Here is a 19,889-nt window from a genome sequence, read left to right on the forward strand (position 1 = left end):
GAGAAACACGGTGTGTGAAAGTTAAAAATCAATGATACGTAAACTGGTGAATCAGTTCAGAGAAACACGGTGTGTGAAAGTTAAAAATCAGTGATATGGAAACTGGTGAAGCAGTTCAGAGAAACAGGGTGTGTGAAAGATAAAAATCAGTGATACGTAAACTGGTGAAGCAGATTAGAGAAACAGGGTGTGTGAAAGTTAAAAATCAGTGATACGTAAACTGGTGAAGCAGATTAGAGAAACAGGGTGTGTGAAAGTTAAAAATCAGTGATATGGAATCTGGTGAAGCAGTTCAGAGAAACAGGGTGTGTGAAAGTTAAAAATGAGTGATACGTAAACTGGTGAAGCAGTTCAGAGAAACAGGGTGTGTGAAAGTTAAAAATCAGTGATACGTAAACTGGTGAAGCAGTTCAGAGAAACAGGGTGTGTGAAAGTTAAAAATCAGTGATACGTAAACTGGTGAAGCAGATTAGACAGAGTGTGTGAAAGTTAAAAATCAGTGATACGTGAACTGGTGAAGCAGATTAGAGAAACAGGGTGTGTGAAAGTTAAAAATCAGTGATACGTAAACTGGTGAAGCAGTTCAGAGAAACAGGGTGTGTGAAAGTTAAAAATCAGTGATACGTAAACTGGTGAAGCAGTTCAGAGAAACACGGTGTGTGAAAGTTAAAAATCAATGATACGTAAACTGGTGAATCAGTTCAGAGAAACACGGTGTGTGAAAGTTAAAAATCAGTGATATGGAAACTGGTGAAGCAGTTCAGAGAAACAGGGTGTGTGAAAGATAAAAATCAGTGATACGTAAACTGGTGAAGCAGATTAGAGAAACAGGGTGTGTGAAAGTTAAAAATCAGTGATACGTAAACTGGTGAAGCAGATTAGAGAAACAGGGTGTGTGAAAGTTAAAAATCAGTGATATGGAAACTGGTGAAGCAGTTCAGAGAAACAGGGTGTGTGAAAGTTAAAAATCAGTGATACGTAAACTGGTGAAGCAGATTAGAGAAACAGGGTGTGTGAAAGTTAAAAATCAGTGATACGTAAACTGGTGAAGCAGATTAGAGAAACAGGGTGTGTGAAAGTTAAAAATCAGTGATACGTAAACTGGTGAAGCAGATAAGAGAAACAGGGTGTGTGAAAGTTAAAAATGAGTGATATAGAAACTGGTGAAGCAGTTCAGAGAAACAGGGTGTGTGAAAGTTAAAAATCAGTGATACGTAAACTGGTGAAGCAGTTCAGAGAAACAGGGTGTGTGAAAGTTAAAAATGAGTGATATAGAAACTGGTGAAGCAGATTAGAGAAACACGGTGTGTGAAAGTTAAAAATCAGTGATACGTAAACTGGTGAAGCAGTTCAGAGAAACACGGTGTGTGAAAGTTAAAAATCAATGATACGTAAACTGGTGAATCAGTTCAGAGAAACACGGTGTGTGAAAGTTAAAAATCAATGATACGTAAACTGGTGAAGCAGTTCAGAGAAACAGGGTGTGTGAAAGTTAAAAATCAATGATACGTAAACTGGTGAAGCAGTTCAGAGAAACACGGTGTGTGAAAGTTAAAAATCAATGATACGTAAACTGGTGAAGCAGTTCAGAGAAACAGGGTGTGTGAAAGTTAAAAATGAGTGATATAGAAACTGGTGAAGCAGATTAGAGAAACAGGGTGTGTGAAAGTTAAAAAGGAGTGATATAGAAACTGGGGAAGCAGATTAGAGAAACAGGGTGTGTGAAAGTTAAAAATGAGTGATATAGAAACTGGTGAAGCAGATTAGAGAAACAGGGTGTGTGAAAGTTAAAAATGAGTGATATAGAAACTGGTGAAGCAGATTAGAGAAACAGGGTGTGTGAAAGTTAAAAATCAGTGATACGTAAACTGGTGAAGCAGTTCAGAGAAACAGGGTGTGTGAAAGTTAAAAATGAGTGATATAGAAACTGGTGAAGCAGATTAGAGAAACAGGGTGTGTGAAAGTTAAAAATCAGTGATACGTAAACTGGTGAAGCAGTTCAGAGAAACAGGGTGTGTGAAAGTTAAAAATCAGTGATACGTAAACTGGTGAAGCAGTTCAGAGAAACACGGTGTGTGAAAGTTAAAAATCAATGATACGTAAACTGGTGAATCAGTTCAGAGAAACACGGTGTGTGAAAGTTAAAAATCAATGATACGTAAACTGGTTAAGCAGTTCAGAGAAACAGGGTGTGTGAAAGTTAAAAATCAATGATACGTAAACTGGTGAAGCAGTTCAGAGAAACAGGGTGTGTGAAAGTTAAAAATGAGTGATATAGAAACTGGTGAAGCAGATTAGAGAAACAGGGTGTGTGAAAGTTAAAAAGGAGTGATATAGAAACTGGGGAAGCAGATTAGAGAAACAGGGTGTGTGAAAGTTAAAAATCAGTGATACGTAAACTGGTGAAGCAGTTCAGAGAAACAGGGTGTGTGAAAGTTAAAAATGAGTGATATAGAAACTGGTGAAGCAGATTAGAGAAACAGGGTGTGTGAAAGTTAAAAATCAGTGATACGTAAACTGGTGAAGCAGTTCAGAGAAACAGGGTGTGTGAAAGTTAAAAATCAGTGATACGTAAACTGGTGAAGCAGTTCAGAGAAACACGGTGTGTGAAAGTTAAAAATCAATGATACGTAAACTGGTGAATCAGTTCAGAGAAACACGGTGTGTGAAAGTTAAAAATCAATGATACGTAAACTGGTTAAGCAGTTCAGAGAAACAGGGTGTGTGAAAGTTAAAAATCAATGATACGTAAACTGGTGAAGCAGTTCAGAGAAACAGGGTGTGTGAAAGTAAAAAATGAGTGATATAGAAACTGGTGAAGCAGATTAGAGAAACAGGGTGTGTGAAAGTTAAAAATCAGTGATACGTAAACTGGTGAAGCAGTTCAGAGAAACAGGGTGTGTGAAAGTAAAAAATGAGTGATATAGAAACTGGTGAAGCAGATTAGAGAAACAGGGTGTGTGAAAGTTAAAAATGAGTGATATAGAAACTGGTGAAGCAGATTAGAGAAACAGGGTGTGTGAAAGTTAAAAATCAGTGATATAGAAACTGGTGAAGCAGTTCAGAGAAACAGGGTGTGTGAAAGTTAAAAATGAGTGATATAGAAACTGGTGAAGCAGATTAGAGAAACAGGGTGTGTGAAAGTTAAAAATCAGTGATACATAAACTGGTGAAGCAGTTCAGAGAAACAGGATGTGTGAAAGTTAAAAATGAGTGTTATAGAAACTGGTGAAGCAGATTAGAGAAACAGGGTGTGTGAAAGTTAAAAATGAGTGATATAGAAACTGGTGAAGCAGATTAGAGAAACAGGGTGTGTGAAAGTTAAAAATGAGTGATATAGAAACTGGTGAAGCAGATTAGAGAAACAGGGTGTGTGAGAGTTAAAAATGAGTGATATAGAAACTGGTGAAACAGATTAGAGAAACAGGGTGTGTGAAAGTTAAAAATGAGTGATATAGAAACTGGTGAAGCAGATCAGAGAAACGGTGTGTGAAAGTTAAAAATGAGTGATATAGAAACTGGTGAAGCAGATTAGAGAAACAGGGTGTGTGAAAGTTAAAAATGAGTGATATAGAAACTGGTGAAGCAGATTAGAGAAACAGGGTGTGTGAAAGTTTAAAATGAGTGATATAGAAACTGGTGAAACAGATAAGAGAAACAGGGTGTGTGAAAGTTAAAAATGAGTGATATAGAAACTGGTGAAACAGATTAGAGAAACAGGGTGTGTGAAAGTTAAAAATGAGTGATATAGAAACTGGTGAAGCAGATTAGAGAAACAGGGTGTGTGAGAGTTAAAAATCAGTGATACGTAAACTGGTGAAGCAGGTCAGAGAAACAGGGTGTGTGAAAGTTAAAAGTCAGTGATACGTAAACTGGTGAAGCAGTTCAGAGAAACAGGGTGTGTGAAAGTTAAAAATGAGTGATATAGAAACTGGTGAAACAGATTAGAGAAACAGGATGTGTGAAAGTTAAAAATGAGTGATATAGAAACTGGTGAAGCAGATCAGAGAAACACGGTGTGTGAAAGTTAAAAATGAGTGATATAGAAACTGGTGAAGCAGATTAGAGAAACAGGGTGTGTGAAAGTTAAAAATCAGTGATACGTAAACTGGTGAAGCAGTTCAGAGAAACAGGGTGTGTGAAAGTTAAAAATCAGTGATACGTAAACTGGTGAAGCAGTTCAGAGAAACAGGGTGTGTGAAAGTCAAAAATCAGTGATACGTGAACTGGTGAAGCAGATTAGAGAAACAGGGTGTGTGAAAGTTAAAAATCAGTGATACGTAAACTGGTGAAGCAGTTCAGAGAAACAGGGTGTGTGAAAGTTAAAAATCAGTGATATGGAAACTGGTGAAGCAGTTCAGAGAAACAGGGTGTGTGAAAGATAAAAATCAGTGATATGGAAACTGGTGAAGCAGTTCAGAGAAACAGGGTGTGTGAAAGTTAAAAATCAGTGATACGTAAACTGGTGAAGCAGATTAGAGAAACAGGGTGTGTGAAAGTTAAAAATCAGTGATATGGAAACTGGTGAAGCAGTTTAGAGAAACACGGTGTGTGAAAGTTAAAAATCAGTGATACGTAAACTGGTGAAGCAGATTAGAGAAACAGGGTGTGTGAAAGTTAAAAATCAGTGATACGTAAACTGGTGAAGCAGATTAGAGAAACAGGGTGTGTGAAAGTTAAAAATCAGTGATACGTAAACTGGTGAAGCAGTTCAGAGAAACAGGGTGTGTGAAAGTAAAAAATCAGTGATATGGAAACTGGTGAAACAGATTAGAGAAACAGGGTGTGTGAAAGTTAAAAATCAGTGATACGTAAGCTGGTGAAGCAGTTCAGAGAAACAGGGTGTGTGAAAGTTAAAAATCAGTGATATGGAAACTGGTGAAACAGATTAGAGAAACAGGGTGTGTGAAAGTTAAAAATGAGTGATATAGAAACTGGTGAAGCAGTTCAGAGAAACAGGGTGTGTGAAAGTTAAAAATCAGTGATATGGAAACTGGTGAAGCAGATTAGAGAAACAGAGTGTGTGAAAGTTAAAAATCAGTGATACGTAAACTGGTGAAGCAGTTCAGAGAAACAGGGTGTGTGAAAGTTAAAAATCAATGATATGGAAACTGGTGAAGCAGATTAGAGAAACAGGGTGTGTGAAAGTTAAAAATCAGTGATACGTAAACTGGTGAAGCAGTTCAGAGAAACAGGGTGTGTGAAAGTTAAAAATCAGTGATACGTAAACTGGTGAAGCAGATTAGAGAAACATGGTGTGTGAAAGTTAAAAATGAGTGATATAGAAACTGGTGAAGCAGTTCAGAGAAACAGGGTGTGTGAAAGTTAAAAATGAGTGATATAGAAACTGGTGAAGCAGATTAGAGAAACAGGGTGTGTGAAAGTTAAAAATGAGTGATATAGAAACTGGTGAAGCAGTTCAGAGAAACAGGGTGTGTGAAAGTTAAAAATGAGTGATATAGAAACTGGTGAAGCAGATTAGAGAAACAGGGTGTGTGAAAGTTAAAAATGAGTGATATAGAAACTGGTGAAGCAGATTAGAGAAACATGGTGTGTGAAAGATAAAAATGAGTGATATAGAAACTGGTGAAGCAGATTAGAGAAACAGGGTGTGTGAAAGTTAAAAATGAGTGATATAGAAACTGGTGAAGCAGTTCAGAGAAACAGGGTGTGTGAAAGTTAAAAATGAGTGATATAGAAACTGGTGAAGCAGATTAGAGAAACAGGGTGTGTGAAAGTTAAAAATGAGTGATATAGAAACTGGTGAAGCAGATTAGAGAAACAGGGTGTGTGAAAGTTAAAAATGAGTGATATAGAAACTGGTGAAGCAGATTAGAGAAACATGGTGTGTGAAAGATAAAAATGAGTGATATAGAAACTGGTGAAGCAGATTAGAGAAACAGGGTGTGTGAAAGTTAAAAATGAGTGATATAGAAACTGGTGAAGCAGTTCAGAGAAACAGGGTGTGTGAAAGTTAAAAATGAGTGATATAGAAACTGGTGAAGCAGTTCAGAGAAACAGGGTGTGTGAAAGTTAAAAATGAGTGATATAGAAACTGGTGAAGCAGATTAGAGAAACAGGGTGTGTGAAAGATAAAAATGAGTGATATAGAAACTGGTGAAGCAGTTCAGAGAAACAGGGTGTGTGAAAGTTAAAAATGAGTGATATAGAAACTGGTGAAGCAGATTAGAGAAACAGGGTGTGTGAAAGTTAAAAATGAACATATGTCACCCACAGGGTGAACCGTATCTTGCCAAAATGTGAAAATTCCGTTTTTTCGTCATGACGTCATCAAATGACGTCATAGCGTCAAACTGTTTACAGATCTGGGAAGCACTCATCAAGCGCATTCATATGAGGTATTACTCGATATGGTACCTACGATTTCAAAATTTGACCTTGGGGTCAATAATTTTCGACCTCCAGCGCTAACCATGAAGGTCAAGGCCGATCGCCACCAAAAACTAATCAGCTGAGCGCCGGACCATATACTAGATTCCCATGAAGTTTGGAGTTTCCAAAGGGAACTGTGCTCTACAGAGTGACCTAAACAATGCGAACTAAAGCAATACAATATACATGAAAAGTGCAGTTTTTTCGTCATAACGCCGTCAAATGACGTCACATTGTCAAACTAGTTATATGTTTGGAAAGCACTCAACAAGGGCTTCAATTTGAGGTACTACTCGATATGGTAACTGAAACTTGAAAATTTTACCTTTTGGTCAAAATTGAATGACCTTCAAAATGACCTTGAAGGTCAAGGCCGATCGACACCAAAAACTAATCAACTGAGCGCCATACCATACCCTATATACCCACCAAGTTTGGAGATCATAAGATCAAAGTTACTCAAAAAATAAGGGTTTCGTAATTTGACCTTGGGGTCAATAATTTTCGACCTCCAGCGCTAACCATGAAGGTCAAGGCCGATCGCCACCAAAAACTAATCAGCTGAGCGCCGGACCATATACTAGATTCCCATGAAGTTTGGAGACGATCCGATCAAAGTTACTCAAAAAATTAGTGTTTCGTCGACCTCCATGATTGACCACTAAGTGACCTTGACCTTTGACCTTGACCTTCAAAATTTTGTGTGCTGAAGGGTATCTCTATAGGACTCTGATATGCGAAGTTACAGGAGTTTCCAATAATAACTGTGGTCTACAGAGTGATCTAAACGTGAAAAAAAATGATTAACCACAAACAAACAAAAAAACAAACATACAAGCTGACTAATACATCTTGCAAAAACTTCGTTTTGGCAAGATAATGAGTGATATAGAAACTGGTGAAGCAGATTAGAGAAACAGGGTGTGTGAAAGTTAAAAATGAGTGATATAGAAACTGGTGAAGCAGATCAGAGAAACAGGGTGTGTGAAAGTTAAAAATGAGTGATATAGAAACTGGTGAAGCAGTTCAGAGAAACAGGGTGTGTGAAAGTTAAAAATGAGTGATATAGAAACTGGTGAAGCAGATCAGAGAAACAGGGTGTGTGAAAGTTAAAAATGAGTGATATAGAAACTGGTGAAGCAGTTCAGAGAAACAGGGTGTGTGAAAGTTAAAAATGAGTGATATAGAAACTGGTGAAGCAGATCAGAGAAACAGGGTGTGTGAAAGTTAAAAATGAGTGATATAGAAACTGGTGAAGCAGATTAGAGAAACAGGGTGTGTGAAAGTTAAAAATGAGTGATATAGAAACTGGTGAAGCAGATCAGAGAAACAGGGTGTGTGAAAGTTAAAAATGAGTGGTATAGAAACTGGTGAAGCAGTTCAGAGAAACAGGGTGTGTGAAAGTTAAAAATGAGTGTTATAGAAACTGGTGAAACAGATTAGAGAAACAGGGTGTGTGAAAGTTAAAAATGAGTGATATAGAAACTGGTGAAGCAGTTCAGAGAAACAGGGTGTGTGAAAGTTAAAAATGAGTGTTATAGAAACTGGTGAAACAGATTAGAGAAACAGGGTGTGTGAAAGTTAAAAATCAGTGATATGGAAACTTGTGAAGCAGATTAGAAAAACAGGGTGTGTGAAAGTTAAAAATGAGTGTTATAGAAACTGGTGAAACAGATTAGAGAAACAGGGTGTGTGAAAGTTAAAAATGAGTGATATAGAAACTGGTGAAGCAGATCAGAGAAACAGGGTGTGTGAAAGTTAAAAATGAGTGATATAGAAACTGGTGAAGCAGATTAGAGAAACAGGGTGTGTGAAAGTTAAAAATGAGTGATATAGAAACTGGTGAAACAGATTAGAGAAACAGGGTGTGTGAAAGTTAAAAATGAGTGATATAGAAACTGGTGAAGCAGATTAGAGAAACAGGGTGTGTGAAAGTTAAAAATGAGTGATATAGAAACTGGTGAAACAGATTAGAGAAACAGGATGTGTGAAAGTTAAAAATGAGTGATATAGAAACTGGTGAAACAGATTAGAGAAACAGGGTGTGTGAAAGTTAAAAATGAGTGATATAGAAACTGGTGAAGCAGATTAGAGAAACAGGGTGTGTGAAAGTTAAAAATGAGTGATATAGAAACTGGTGAAGCAGATTAGAGAAACAGGGTGTGTGAAAGTTAAAAATGAGTGATATAGAAACTGGTGAAGCAGATCAGAGAAACAGGGTGTGTGAAAGTTAAAAATGAGTGGTATAGAAACTGGTGAAGCAGTTCAGAGAAACAGGGTGTGTGAAAGTTAAAAATGAGTGTTATAGAAACTGGTGAAACAGATTAGAGAAACAGGGTGTGTGAAAGTTAAAAATGAGTGATATAGAAACTGGTGAAACAGATTAGAGAAACAGGGTGTGTGAAAGTTAAAAATGAGTGTTATAGAAACTGGTGAAACAGATTAGAGAAACAGGGTGTGTGAAAGTTAAAAATGAGTGTTATAGAAACTGGTGAAACAGATTAGAGAAACAGGGTGTGTGAAAGTTAAAAATGAGTGTTATAGAAACTGGTGAAACAGATTAGAGAAACAGGGTGTGTGAAAGTTAAAAATCAGTGATATGGAAACTAGTGAAGCAGATTAGAGAAACAGGGTGTGTGAAAGTTAAAAATGAGTGTTATAGAAACTGGTGAAACAGATTAGAGAAACAGGGTGTGTGAAAGTTAAAAATCAGTGATATGGAAACTAGTGAAGCAGATTAGAGAAACAGGGTGTGTGAAAGTTAAAAATGAGTGATATAGAAACTAGTGAAGCAGATTAGAGAAACAGGGTGTGTGAAAGTTAAAAATGAGTGATATAGAAACTGGTGAAGCAGATTAGAGAAACAGGGTGTGTGAAAGTAAAAAATGAGTGATATAGAAACTGGTGAAGCAGATTAGAGAAACAGGATGTGTGAACGTTAAAAATCAGTGTTATAGAAACTGGTGAAGCAGATTAGAGAAACAGGGTGTGTGAAAGTTAAAAATGAGTCTTCGAGAAACTGGTGAATCAGATTGGAGAAACACGGTGTGTGAAAGTTAAAAATGAGTCTTCGAGAAACTGGTGAATCAGATTGGAGAAACACGGTGTGTGAAAGTTAAAAACGAGTGTTATAGAAACTGGTGAAGCAGATTAGAGAAACAGACAACGTGAATGTTAAAAAGCACATGCGCCACCCAAGTGTTGTTACATCAGAGAAAGTGGATGAAGTGCGGGAAAGAATGGAAGCAAGCCCAAATAAATCTCAGAGGCGTTTCGCACAACAAGCTCACGGTTCATATTTCTGTGCAAGGAATGTGGTGAAGATACTCAAACATTATCCCTTCAAAATTCATTTAGTGCATCAGTTACTGGAGCCAGATAAAGAGAAACGCATAGCCCACTTGCTGTGATTGGCTCCAGACAATGTTGAGAGAACAAGACAATGTTTTGGATGTTTTGCTTTTTGCAGATGAAGCATGGTTTCATCTTTCTGGGCATGTGTAAATTCACAAAACACTCGTTTATGGCTAAGTGAACAACCTTATACAATGACCACAGGTAATATGAGGGTCCTTGAGCAGATCACCAGGTAATCTGAGGATGCTTGAGCAGACCACCAGGTAATGAGGGTCCTTGAGCAGATCAGATAATATGAGGGTCCTTGAGCAGAACACAGGTAATATGAGGGTCCTTGAGCAGACCAGGTAATATGAGATTATTTGAACTGAACACAGGTAATATGAGGGTCCTTGAGCAGACCAGGTAATTTGAGATTCTTTGAACTGAACACAGGTAATATGAGGGTCATTGAGCAGACTACAGGTAAAACGAGTGGAGCACCCGTGGGAATCCCATGGGCATGGATATGTGTGACATTTGGACATCTTCATTTCGATGCTGCACATTCAGTTTTGCAAAATGGTGACTGGCAATTCATCAGATCCACAAATTATGTAATCTACACAATATATTTACTTCTGATAACATGTGAATGCATGTGCATTTACATGGTAAATACAGTTTGAAATGTATAATTACACCTTATGTAAAATGTGACTTCAAGAGCTCAAATCCTCTTTCTCCCCTCCCCCATCCCTCCCACATCATGCACACTGCACGGGGGAGAGGATCACACACCGGGGAATGGGTCACACACAGGGGAGTGGGTCACACACAGGGGAGTGGGAGAGGATCACTCACCGGGGAGTGGATCACACACGGGAGAGGATCAAACACAGGGGAATGGATCACACACGGGGGAGTGGATCACACACGGGGGAGGATCAAACACAGGGGAATGGATCACACACGGGGGAGTGGATCACACACGGGGGAGTGGATCACACACGGGGGAGTGGATCACACACGGGGGAGTGGATCACACACGGGGGAGTGGGTCACACACGGGGGAGTGGGTCACACACGGGGTAGTGGGTCACACACGGGGTAGTGGGTCACACACGGGGGAGTGGATCACACACGGGGGAGTGGGTCACACACGGGGGAATGGGTCACACACGGGGGAGTGGGTCACACACGGGGGAGTGGGTCACACACGGGGTAGTGGGTCACACACGGGGGAGTGGGTCACACACGGGGTAGTGGGTCACACACGGGGTAGTGGGTCACACACGGGTGAGTGGGTCACACACGGGGGAGTGGGTCACACAGGGGAGTGGGTCACACACGGGGCAGTGGGTCACACACGCGGGAGTGGGTCACACACGGGGGAGTGGATCACACACGGGGGAGTGGATCACACACGGGGGAGTGGATCACACACGGGGGAGTGGGTCACACACGGGGTAGTGGGTCACACACGGGGGAGTGGGTCACACACGGGGGAGTGGATTCACACGCGGGGGAGTGGATTCACATGCGGGGGAGTGGATCACACACGGGGGAGTGGGTCACACATGGGGGAATGGGTCACACACGGGGGAGTGGGTCACACACGGGGGAGTGGGTCACACGCGGGGTAGTGGGTCACACACGGGGTAGTGGGTCACACACGGGGGAGTGGGTCACACACGGGGGAGTGGATTCACACGCGGGGGAGTGGATTCACATGCGGGGGAGTGGATCACACACGGGGGAGTGGGTCACACATGGGGGAATGGGTCACACACGGGGGAGTGGGTCACACACGGGGGAGTGGGTCACACGCGGGGTAGTGGGTCACACGCGGGGGAGTGGGTCACACCCGGGGAAGTAGGTCACACGCGGGGCAGTGGGTCACACGCGGGGGAGTGGGTCACACACGGGGGAGTGGATTCACACGCGGGGGAGTGGATTCACATGCGGGGGAGTGGATCACACACGGGGGAGTGGGTCACACATGGGGGAATGGGTCACACACGGGGGAGTGGGTCACACACGGGGGAGTGGGTCACACGCGGGGTAGTGGGTCACACGCGGGGGAGTGGGTCACACGCGGGGGAGTGGGTCACACGCGGGGGAGTGGGTCACACGCGGGGGAGTGGGTCACACGCGGGGGAGTGGGTCACACGCGGGAGAGTGGGTCACACGCGGGGGAGTGGGTCACACGCGGGGGAGTGGGTCACACGCGGGGGAGTGGGTCACACGGGGGGGAGTGGGTCACACGGGGGGGAGTGGGTCACACACGGGGGAGTGGGTCACACACGGGGGAGTGGGTCACACACGGGGGAGTGGGTCACACGCGGGGGAGTGGGTCACACGCGGGGGAGTGGGTCACATGCGGGGGAGTGGGTCACACGCGGGGGAGTGGGTCACACGCGGGGGAGTGGGTCACACGCGGGGGAGTGGGTCACACGCGGGGGAGTGGGTCACACGCGGGGGTGTGGGTCACACGCGGGGGAGTGGGTCACACGCGGGGGAGTGGGTCACACGCGGGGGAGTGGGTCACACGCGGGGGAGTGGGTCACACGCGGGGGAGTGGGTCACACGCGGGGGAGTGGGTCACACGCGGGGGAGTGGGTCACACGCGGGGGAGTGGGTCACACGCGGGAGAGTGGGTCACACGCGGGAGTGGGTCACACGCGGGGGAGTGGGTCACACGCGGGGGAGTGGGTCACACGCGGGGGAGTGGGTCACACGCGGGGGAGTGGGTCACACGCGGGAGAGTGGGTCACACGCGGGGGAGTGGGTCACACGCGGGGGAGTGGGTCACACGCGGTGAAGTGGGTCACACACGGGGAGTGGATCACACGGGGGGGGGGGGGGTGGATCACACGGGGGGGAGTGGGTCACACACGGGGCAGTGGGTCACACACGGGGGAGTGGGTCACACACGGGGGAGTGGGTCACACACGGGGGAGTGGGTCACACACGGGGGAGAGGGTCACACACGGGGGACACACGGGAGAGGGGGAGAAGATTACACACAGGGGAGTGGGTCACACTCCAGGGAGAGGATTACACACCAGGGAGAGGATTACACACCAGGGAGAGGATTACACACCAGGGAGAGGATTACACACCAGGGAGATGATTACACACCAGGGAGATGATTACACACCAGGGAGAGGATTACACACCAGGGAGAGGATTACACACACAGGAGAGGGGGGGAGAGGATCACGACGTTTATTGGTGGTCTCGTTCTGTTCCCTCATTCTTTCATTCATTTTTGAAATTGCCGTTACAAATGACCCTCATGCAACTCATTGAGACAGCGCTGACAAAGAAGCAGGAATGACTACCCACATGCCCCAGATTACACAACCTTGAGCTAAAGACAGCTCAGATACACCCGATGCATATGGAGCATATTCTAACGTTGAGAGCAACTCGCACCAAGAACCGAACAAAACGATGTGCGCAACAAATGACAGCACGGGATCACGACGAATGGCAGCAGCCACTTCCGCAGCAATTACTGGACTAGATTCAATCTGTTATTCTGTTTCAACATGAACACCTCAGCTCAACCTGATCTGCAGGTTCGTCACCGGCCTTTGGAGAACGAAACTCCGCCCCTCTCCCCATGTGCATTGTACCTAATAATTGTAACTGGTTATTGTGACTACGTTAAAGAATGAAACATTCCGACTATATAAAGAATACAGCTCAAATGGAAAAGTGTCTGGGGAAAAAATTCTTATGGGCGGTGTATAAGAAAGAACATTACCTAAAACCCTTCTGTCCGGCGAAAACCAAAATTACTCCTTTCGTTACAGCATACAAAATGACATTTTTAAAATTAAAGATTTCAAATAAACTTATTTAAAGTGTACGTGGACATAACTTATAAAATAAGAACGAAAAAAGATATCTCGGCCATTTCCCGTCTGTTATTTATTTATTTCACATTTGTGAATTACATGTCGATGCACACGTGAAATGGAGTTTGTTTATTAATCCTGAACGTGACCACGATTCAGCATTGAAAACTCGTGCGAAAACAAAAAAGTTTTATTATTATTAAAGATTTCACGATTTTACTTCCTATAGGTATACACTATGAAAACGCATCTTCTTTGGACACTGGACAGTGTATAATCGCCCAGAACGAAACAGACATTACCTGGTCTCCTTTGCGTGAGTTGAGCAAACATTAATCGTTAAACACAAGATGGAAACGTAAACATCCCCAAGAACGTACTGTATGTGGTATAAATAATACATTTTACCTTTATGCACAACTTCTTCCTCTCTCCATAACACATTCGCATCAACTGATCACCTGTGGTAAGATATATAGGTGCAACATGTATAATTATTTAATTATGGAGAAAGGAACAAAAGCTTCTTTTTACTTTTATTATCTCAGTGATGGCAAGATCGTCCAGCACAGTCATTCCAGACTATATTATTAATCCCAAATATCCAAATATGGTTTTCTTTCCAGGTACTACAGGTTGGACTGAAAGTCCCATTATATCACTTGGATATACAGTTTGTTTGTCTTGCTAGGGTGTCCCTTCATTTATGAACCATCTCATTGTCCCAGCAATGAACGATGTGTCTCCACATGCTCTATGAGTGACATTTTCCTAAATATCCCAAATGTAATCATCACAAACGCTGTGGGACAATAGTCTTCCTTTTACTTACAGTAGTATTTGTAATAATGGCTGGCAGTTTGATTTTGTGGATGGTGGTCTTGTGTTGGCTTGTGATGTAGTCTCACATTTACTGGGGCGGTGGCCTCGTGTTGGATGGCGTTGCGGTTTGGCATTAGCTGGCCCTGCAGCTTCTCGTTATCTGGCGTTGCGGTTTGGCATTGGCTGGCCCTGCAGCTTCTCGTTATCTGGCGTTGCGGTTTGGCATTGGCTGGCCCTGCAGCTTCTCGTTATCTGGCGTTGCGGTTTGGCATTGGCTGGCCCTGCAGCTTCTCGTTATCTGGCGTTGCGGTTTGGCTGGCCCTGCAGCTTCTAGTTATCTGGCGTTGCGGTTTGGCATTGGCTGGCCCTACAGCTTCTCGTTATCTGGCGTTGCGGTTTGGCATTGGCTGGCCCTACAGCTTCTCGTTATCTGGCGTTGCGGTTTGGCATTGGCTGGCCCTACAGCTTCTCGTTATCTGGCGTTGTGGTTTGGCATTGGCTGGCCCTGCAGCTTCTCGTTATCTGGCGTTGCGGTTTGTCATTGGCTGGCCCTGCAGTTTCTCGCTATCTGGCTTTGCGGTTTGTCATTGGCTGGCCCTGCAGCTTCTCGTTATCTGGCATTGCGGTTTGTCATTGGCTGGCCCTGCAGCCTCTCGTTATCTGGCGTTGCGGTTTGGCATTGGCTGGCCCTGCAGCTTCTCGTTATCTGGCATTGCGGTTTGGCATTGGCTGGCCCTGCAGCTTCTCGTTATCTGGCGTTGCGGTTTGGCATTGGCTGGCCCTGCAGCTTCTCGTTATCTGGCGTTGCGGTTTGGCATTGGCTGGCCCTGCAGCTTCTCGTTATCTGGTGTTGCGGTTTGGCATTGGCTGGCTCTGCAGCTTCTCGTTATCTGGCGTTGCGGTTCGGCATTGGCTGGCCCTGCAGCTTCTCGTTATCTGGCATTGCGGGTTGGCATTGACTGGCCCTGCAGCTTCTCGTTATCTGGCGCTGTGGTTTGGCATTGGCTGGCACTGCAGCTTCTCATTATCTGGCGCTGCGGTTTGGCATTGGCTGGCACTGCAGCTTCTCGTTATCTGGCACTGCGGTTTGGCATTGGCTGGCCCTGTAGCCTCGTGTTGGATGGCGTTGCGGTTTGGCATTGGCTGGCCCTGCAGCTTCTCGTTATCTTGCGCTGCGGTTTGGCATTGGCTGGCCCTGCAGCTTCTCGTTATCTAGCGTTGCGGTTTGGCATTGGCTAGCCCTGCAGCTTCTCGTTATCTGGCGCTGCGGTTTGGCATTGGCTGGCCCTGCAGCTTCTCGTTATCTGGCGCTGCGGTTTGGCATTGGCTGGCCCTGCAGCTTCTCGTTATCTGGCGTTGCGGTTTGGCATTGGCTGGCCCTGCAGCTTCTCGTTATCTGGCGTTGCGGTTTGGCATTGGCTGGCCCTGCAGCTTCTCGTTATCTGGCGCTGCGGTTTGGCATTGGCTGGCCCTGCAGCTTCTCGTTATCTGGCGTTGCGGTTTGGCATTGGCTGGCCCTGCAGCTTCTCGTTATCTGGCGTTGCGGTTTGGCATTGGCTGGCCCTGCAGCTTCTCGTTATCTGGCGCTGCGGTTTGGCATTGGCTGGCCCTGCAGCTTCTCGTTATCTGGCATTATGGTTTTGCATTGGCTGGCACTGTGGCCTCGGGTTGAGGTCAAACGGTCAAAGGTCAACTCAAGGTCAAACTTCTAAAATCATCAATTTTCATCCGATTAACCTGGAAATTAAAGAGCAATTGCATAGCGCCTCACTGAATTGGGAAACCATCTCTTTTAAGGTCAAAGGTCAAATCAAGGTCAAACTTCTAAAATCATCAATTTTCATCTGAAAAATAATCATTTTTAATCCGATTGACTCGAGCTTTGATTCATATCATCAATTAAAATCTTAATGAAATAGACAATTTGATGTATCCATGGCAACTTTATTGGGTGAAGGGTGGATTTTGCAAGTATCGTACTCTGTACGACGTCTTTCTTGTTTGTTTGTTTGTTTGTTTGTGAACAGGATATCTCAAAAATACATGGACAGATTCGGACAAAACATGGTGGACAGATTGGGTGTGTGTCAAGGATTCAATTTTGGTGAAGATCCGACTAGGATCAGAATTTTTTAAAAAGTGATTCTTCATCATTGATTTGTTATGGTCAAAACTATTTGTAACATGATATTTCAAAAAGTTGTGGACGAGTTCTGAACAAACTTGGTGGATGAGTTGGTTCGGTGACAAGAACAAACCGATTAGATGTTGGTTCAGGTCCGAGTCCAGATCTGGCCTATCAGTGGATACAAAACGTAAATTGTCAACGTGGTGGAGTAAGCTCTCTCCCGAGCGCCATTATAGTTTTCATCTACATCGGCGGACAGATAAAACAATTGTTGATGAAATCGACAGAATAAAGGATTAATGCCTAAAATATCAGTTTCTCCTTGCTTCCCATGGCATGAACGTCCTGCAAATTTCATCCATTTGGCTATATGTAACGTCCCTTTTGCCTCACCCCAGACAGCTACAAAAGAGCTTTGCGATCGGCTGGAAATGCTGTATAGTGAGCTCCGTTCATTCGTGGTCGCCGAAGAAACTGCCATGTTGAGTCACGCTAAGCGTGAAGGTTCTCGTGCGGTGGATGCTGCCCGCCTTGACACGGCGCAGACCCGTGCCGCATCAGCTCGTCTGTCGAAGCGAGAGCGGCGTGCCCGCAAACTTCTGGCTCACGAGGATTCACTGGCCTTCCTGCTGGTAGGAAGAACAAGAACATCAATTAATTAAAATATATAAGTACAGTATTTTGGAAGAAATGAAATTGTCAAAGTAACTTCAACAAGGAGAAAAAGACATAAAATGTCATAACACATATGGTTGTAGTAATTTTACTGCACAGAGTTAAAGGCCGCCGGTCAGCCATCTTTGATCGGATTACAAAACAAAATATTTTGCCTATGTATACTCTCATGCATTGTCTTTCTGCCAAGTTTGAACAAAATCGGTCCATGCATGTTCAAGAAATGGTTGGGGACACTTTTAAATATCAGGTGTTTTTTTTTTAACAAGAAAAATGGCCGACGATCTACAATTCGGCCATCTTTGATCAGATTGCAAAATAAAGTGAGGTGCACGTGTATTGCATTATGCATTGTACCTGTGCCAAGTTTGAACAAAATCGGTCCATGCATGTTCAAGAAATGGTTGGGGACACTTTTAAATATCAGGTGTTTTTTTTTTAACAAGAAAAATGGCCGACGATCTACAATTCGGCCATCTTTGATCAGATTGCAAAATAAAGTGAGGTGCACGTGTATTGCATTATGCATTGTACCTGTGCCAAGTTTGAACAAAATCGCTCCGTGCATGTTAAATAAATGGTTGGGGACACTTTTAAATAACAAAATGGCCACCAGGCAGCCATCTTGGATCTGATCGCGAAATAAGACGATGTGCACACGTAATCCATCATTCTTTATCTGTGTGCCAAGTTTGAACAAAATCGGTGAATGCATGTCCGATAAATGGTTGAGGACATGTTCAATACTGGGGTTTTTACAATTAAAATGGTCGCCAGTCGGCCATCTTTGATTGCATCGATAAACAAAATGACAATAATAATAATAATACATTTATTTTATATAACACTTTTCAAGAAGCCCAAAGGCACTTTGACAGAGTACAAAAAAACAAGTGCAAAAAGACAAAAATCAATAGGTAAATAATCAAAGCAAAAGGAAGGAGAAGGAGAAGAGATAGTCAGGGGTTAAATGCTGTGGGTTAAATGTTGAATGCAGTGTTGAACAAGTGGGTCTTGAGTGATGTTTTGAATGTGGTGAGTGAGGAGGAGTCTCTGATGGTGTGAGGTAGTGAGTTCCAGAGGGTGGGAGCAGCGATGGAGAAGGCCCTGTCCCCCCAGGATCTGAATTTGGTCCGGATGGGGGGGGGGGGGGGGTCAGGAGGTTGGTACCAGCAGAGCGGAGGTTGCGGGTGGGAGTGTGTCTGGAGAGGAGGTCAGTCAGGTAGGATGGGGCCAAGTTATGGAGGGCTTTGTAGGTCAAGAGGAGGATTTTGTACTGGATTCTCTGTGGGATGGGGAGCCAGTGAAGCTTGTAAAGGACGGGGGTGATGTGGTCACAGGTCCGGGAATGGGTGAGTAGACGGGCAGCGGAGTTCTGAATGTATTGGAGTTTATTGGTGATTATTGAGGGTGAACCATAGAGGAGGCTGTTGCAGTAGTCCAGACGGGAGGTGATGAAGGCGTGGATGAGGGTTTCTGCAGCCGTGGAGGAGAGGGATGGACGGAGACGGGTGATGTTTTTCAGGTGAAAGAAGGCTGTCTTTGTGATCTGTTTAGTGTATTTGTCGAAGGAGAGGGTTTGGTCAAAGATGATGCCAAGATTCCGGATGTGAGGGGAGGTGGATACTGGGAAACCGTCGATGTTGAGGGCAAAGTTATGGGTGGATTTGGTGAGCGTTTTTGGGCCAATGATGATTATTTCAGATTTATCATAGTTAAGTTTGAGGAAGTTGATTTGAAGCCAGGATTTTATTTCAGTGATGCAGTTTGTCAGGATAGAGTGGGTGGCGGTGGAGATGGACTTGGTGGAGATGAAAAGCTGGATGTCATCGGCGAAGCAGTGGAATTGGAGACCATGACGGCTGATTAAGTGACCAAGGGGGGACAGGTACAGGATGAAGAGGAGGGGGCCAAGAACTTAACCTTGGGGGACACCTTGGGGGAGGGGAGCAGTGGGGGATTTGCAGTTATTGATGGAGATGAACTGGCGTCTGTCAGAGAGGTATGATTTGATCCAAGAGAGGGCAGTGCCGGTAATGTTAAAGGTGGTTTCAAGTCGGGTGAGGAGGGTGGTGTGATTGATGGTGTCAAAGGCGGCGCTGAGGTCGAGGAGGATGAGAATGTTGAGGTTGCCGGCATCAGAGGAGAGGAGAAGGTCGTTGGTGATTTTGAGGAGAGCAGTTTCAGTACTGTGGTTAGAGCGGAATCCGGATTGGAATGTTTCATACAGGTTATTGGCAGAGAGGTGATGTTAGAGTTGAGTGGCTACAGCGCGTTCCAAAACTTTTGACAGAAAGGGTAGGTTGGAGATGGGTCTGAAGTTGTTTAGGCTGTCAGGGTTTAGTCCAGGTTTTTTCAGAATGGGGGTAACAGCAGCAATTTTGAGGGATGATGGGACGATGCCTGTAGACAGGGAGGAGTTTATTGTTGCAGTGATAAGTGGAGAGAGAGCAGGAAGGGAGGCCTTGACAAAGCTTGAGGGGATGGGGTCAAGAGTGCAGGTGGCAGTTTTCATTCCTATGAGGAGTTCAGAGAGGTCAGTAGGGGAGACTGGGGAGAACTGAGACAGGGGTTGGCAGGATAAGGGGGGGGGGGCAGGTGGTTTGAGGGGAGCGGGTGCGGTGGTGGTTAAGCTATTGTAGATGTTGTCAATTTTGCTTTGGAAG

The 19,889-nt window shown here is 44.1% G+C and overlaps 1 protein-coding gene across 3 annotated transcripts in view; it reads left to right on the forward strand.

Moving 5' to 3' along the window:
- The window catches only part of LOC137436191 (uncharacterized), a 153,582-nt gene that overhangs the window by 100,512 nt on the left and 33,181 nt on the right, over window positions 1–19,889 (forward strand). For 2 of the 3 annotated variants that reach the window (XM_078765940.1, XM_078765941.1), the window contains exon 5: window positions 16,947–17,180. The exons of the other annotated variant lie outside the window; for it this stretch is intronic. In XM_078765940.1, coding sequence (XP_078622066.1) covers window positions 16,947–17,180 — 234 coding nt within the window. The remainder of the gene's footprint in view (window positions 1–16,946; window positions 17,181–19,889) is intronic. 3 annotated transcript variants of the gene reach the window in all.

Source organism: Myxine glutinosa, chromosome 11 (assembly GCF_964187855.1).
Source record: "Myxine glutinosa chromosome 11, kmMyxGlut1.1, whole genome shotgun sequence".
Taxonomy (NCBI): Eukaryota; Metazoa; Chordata; class Myxini; order Myxiniformes; family Myxinidae; genus Myxine; species Myxine glutinosa.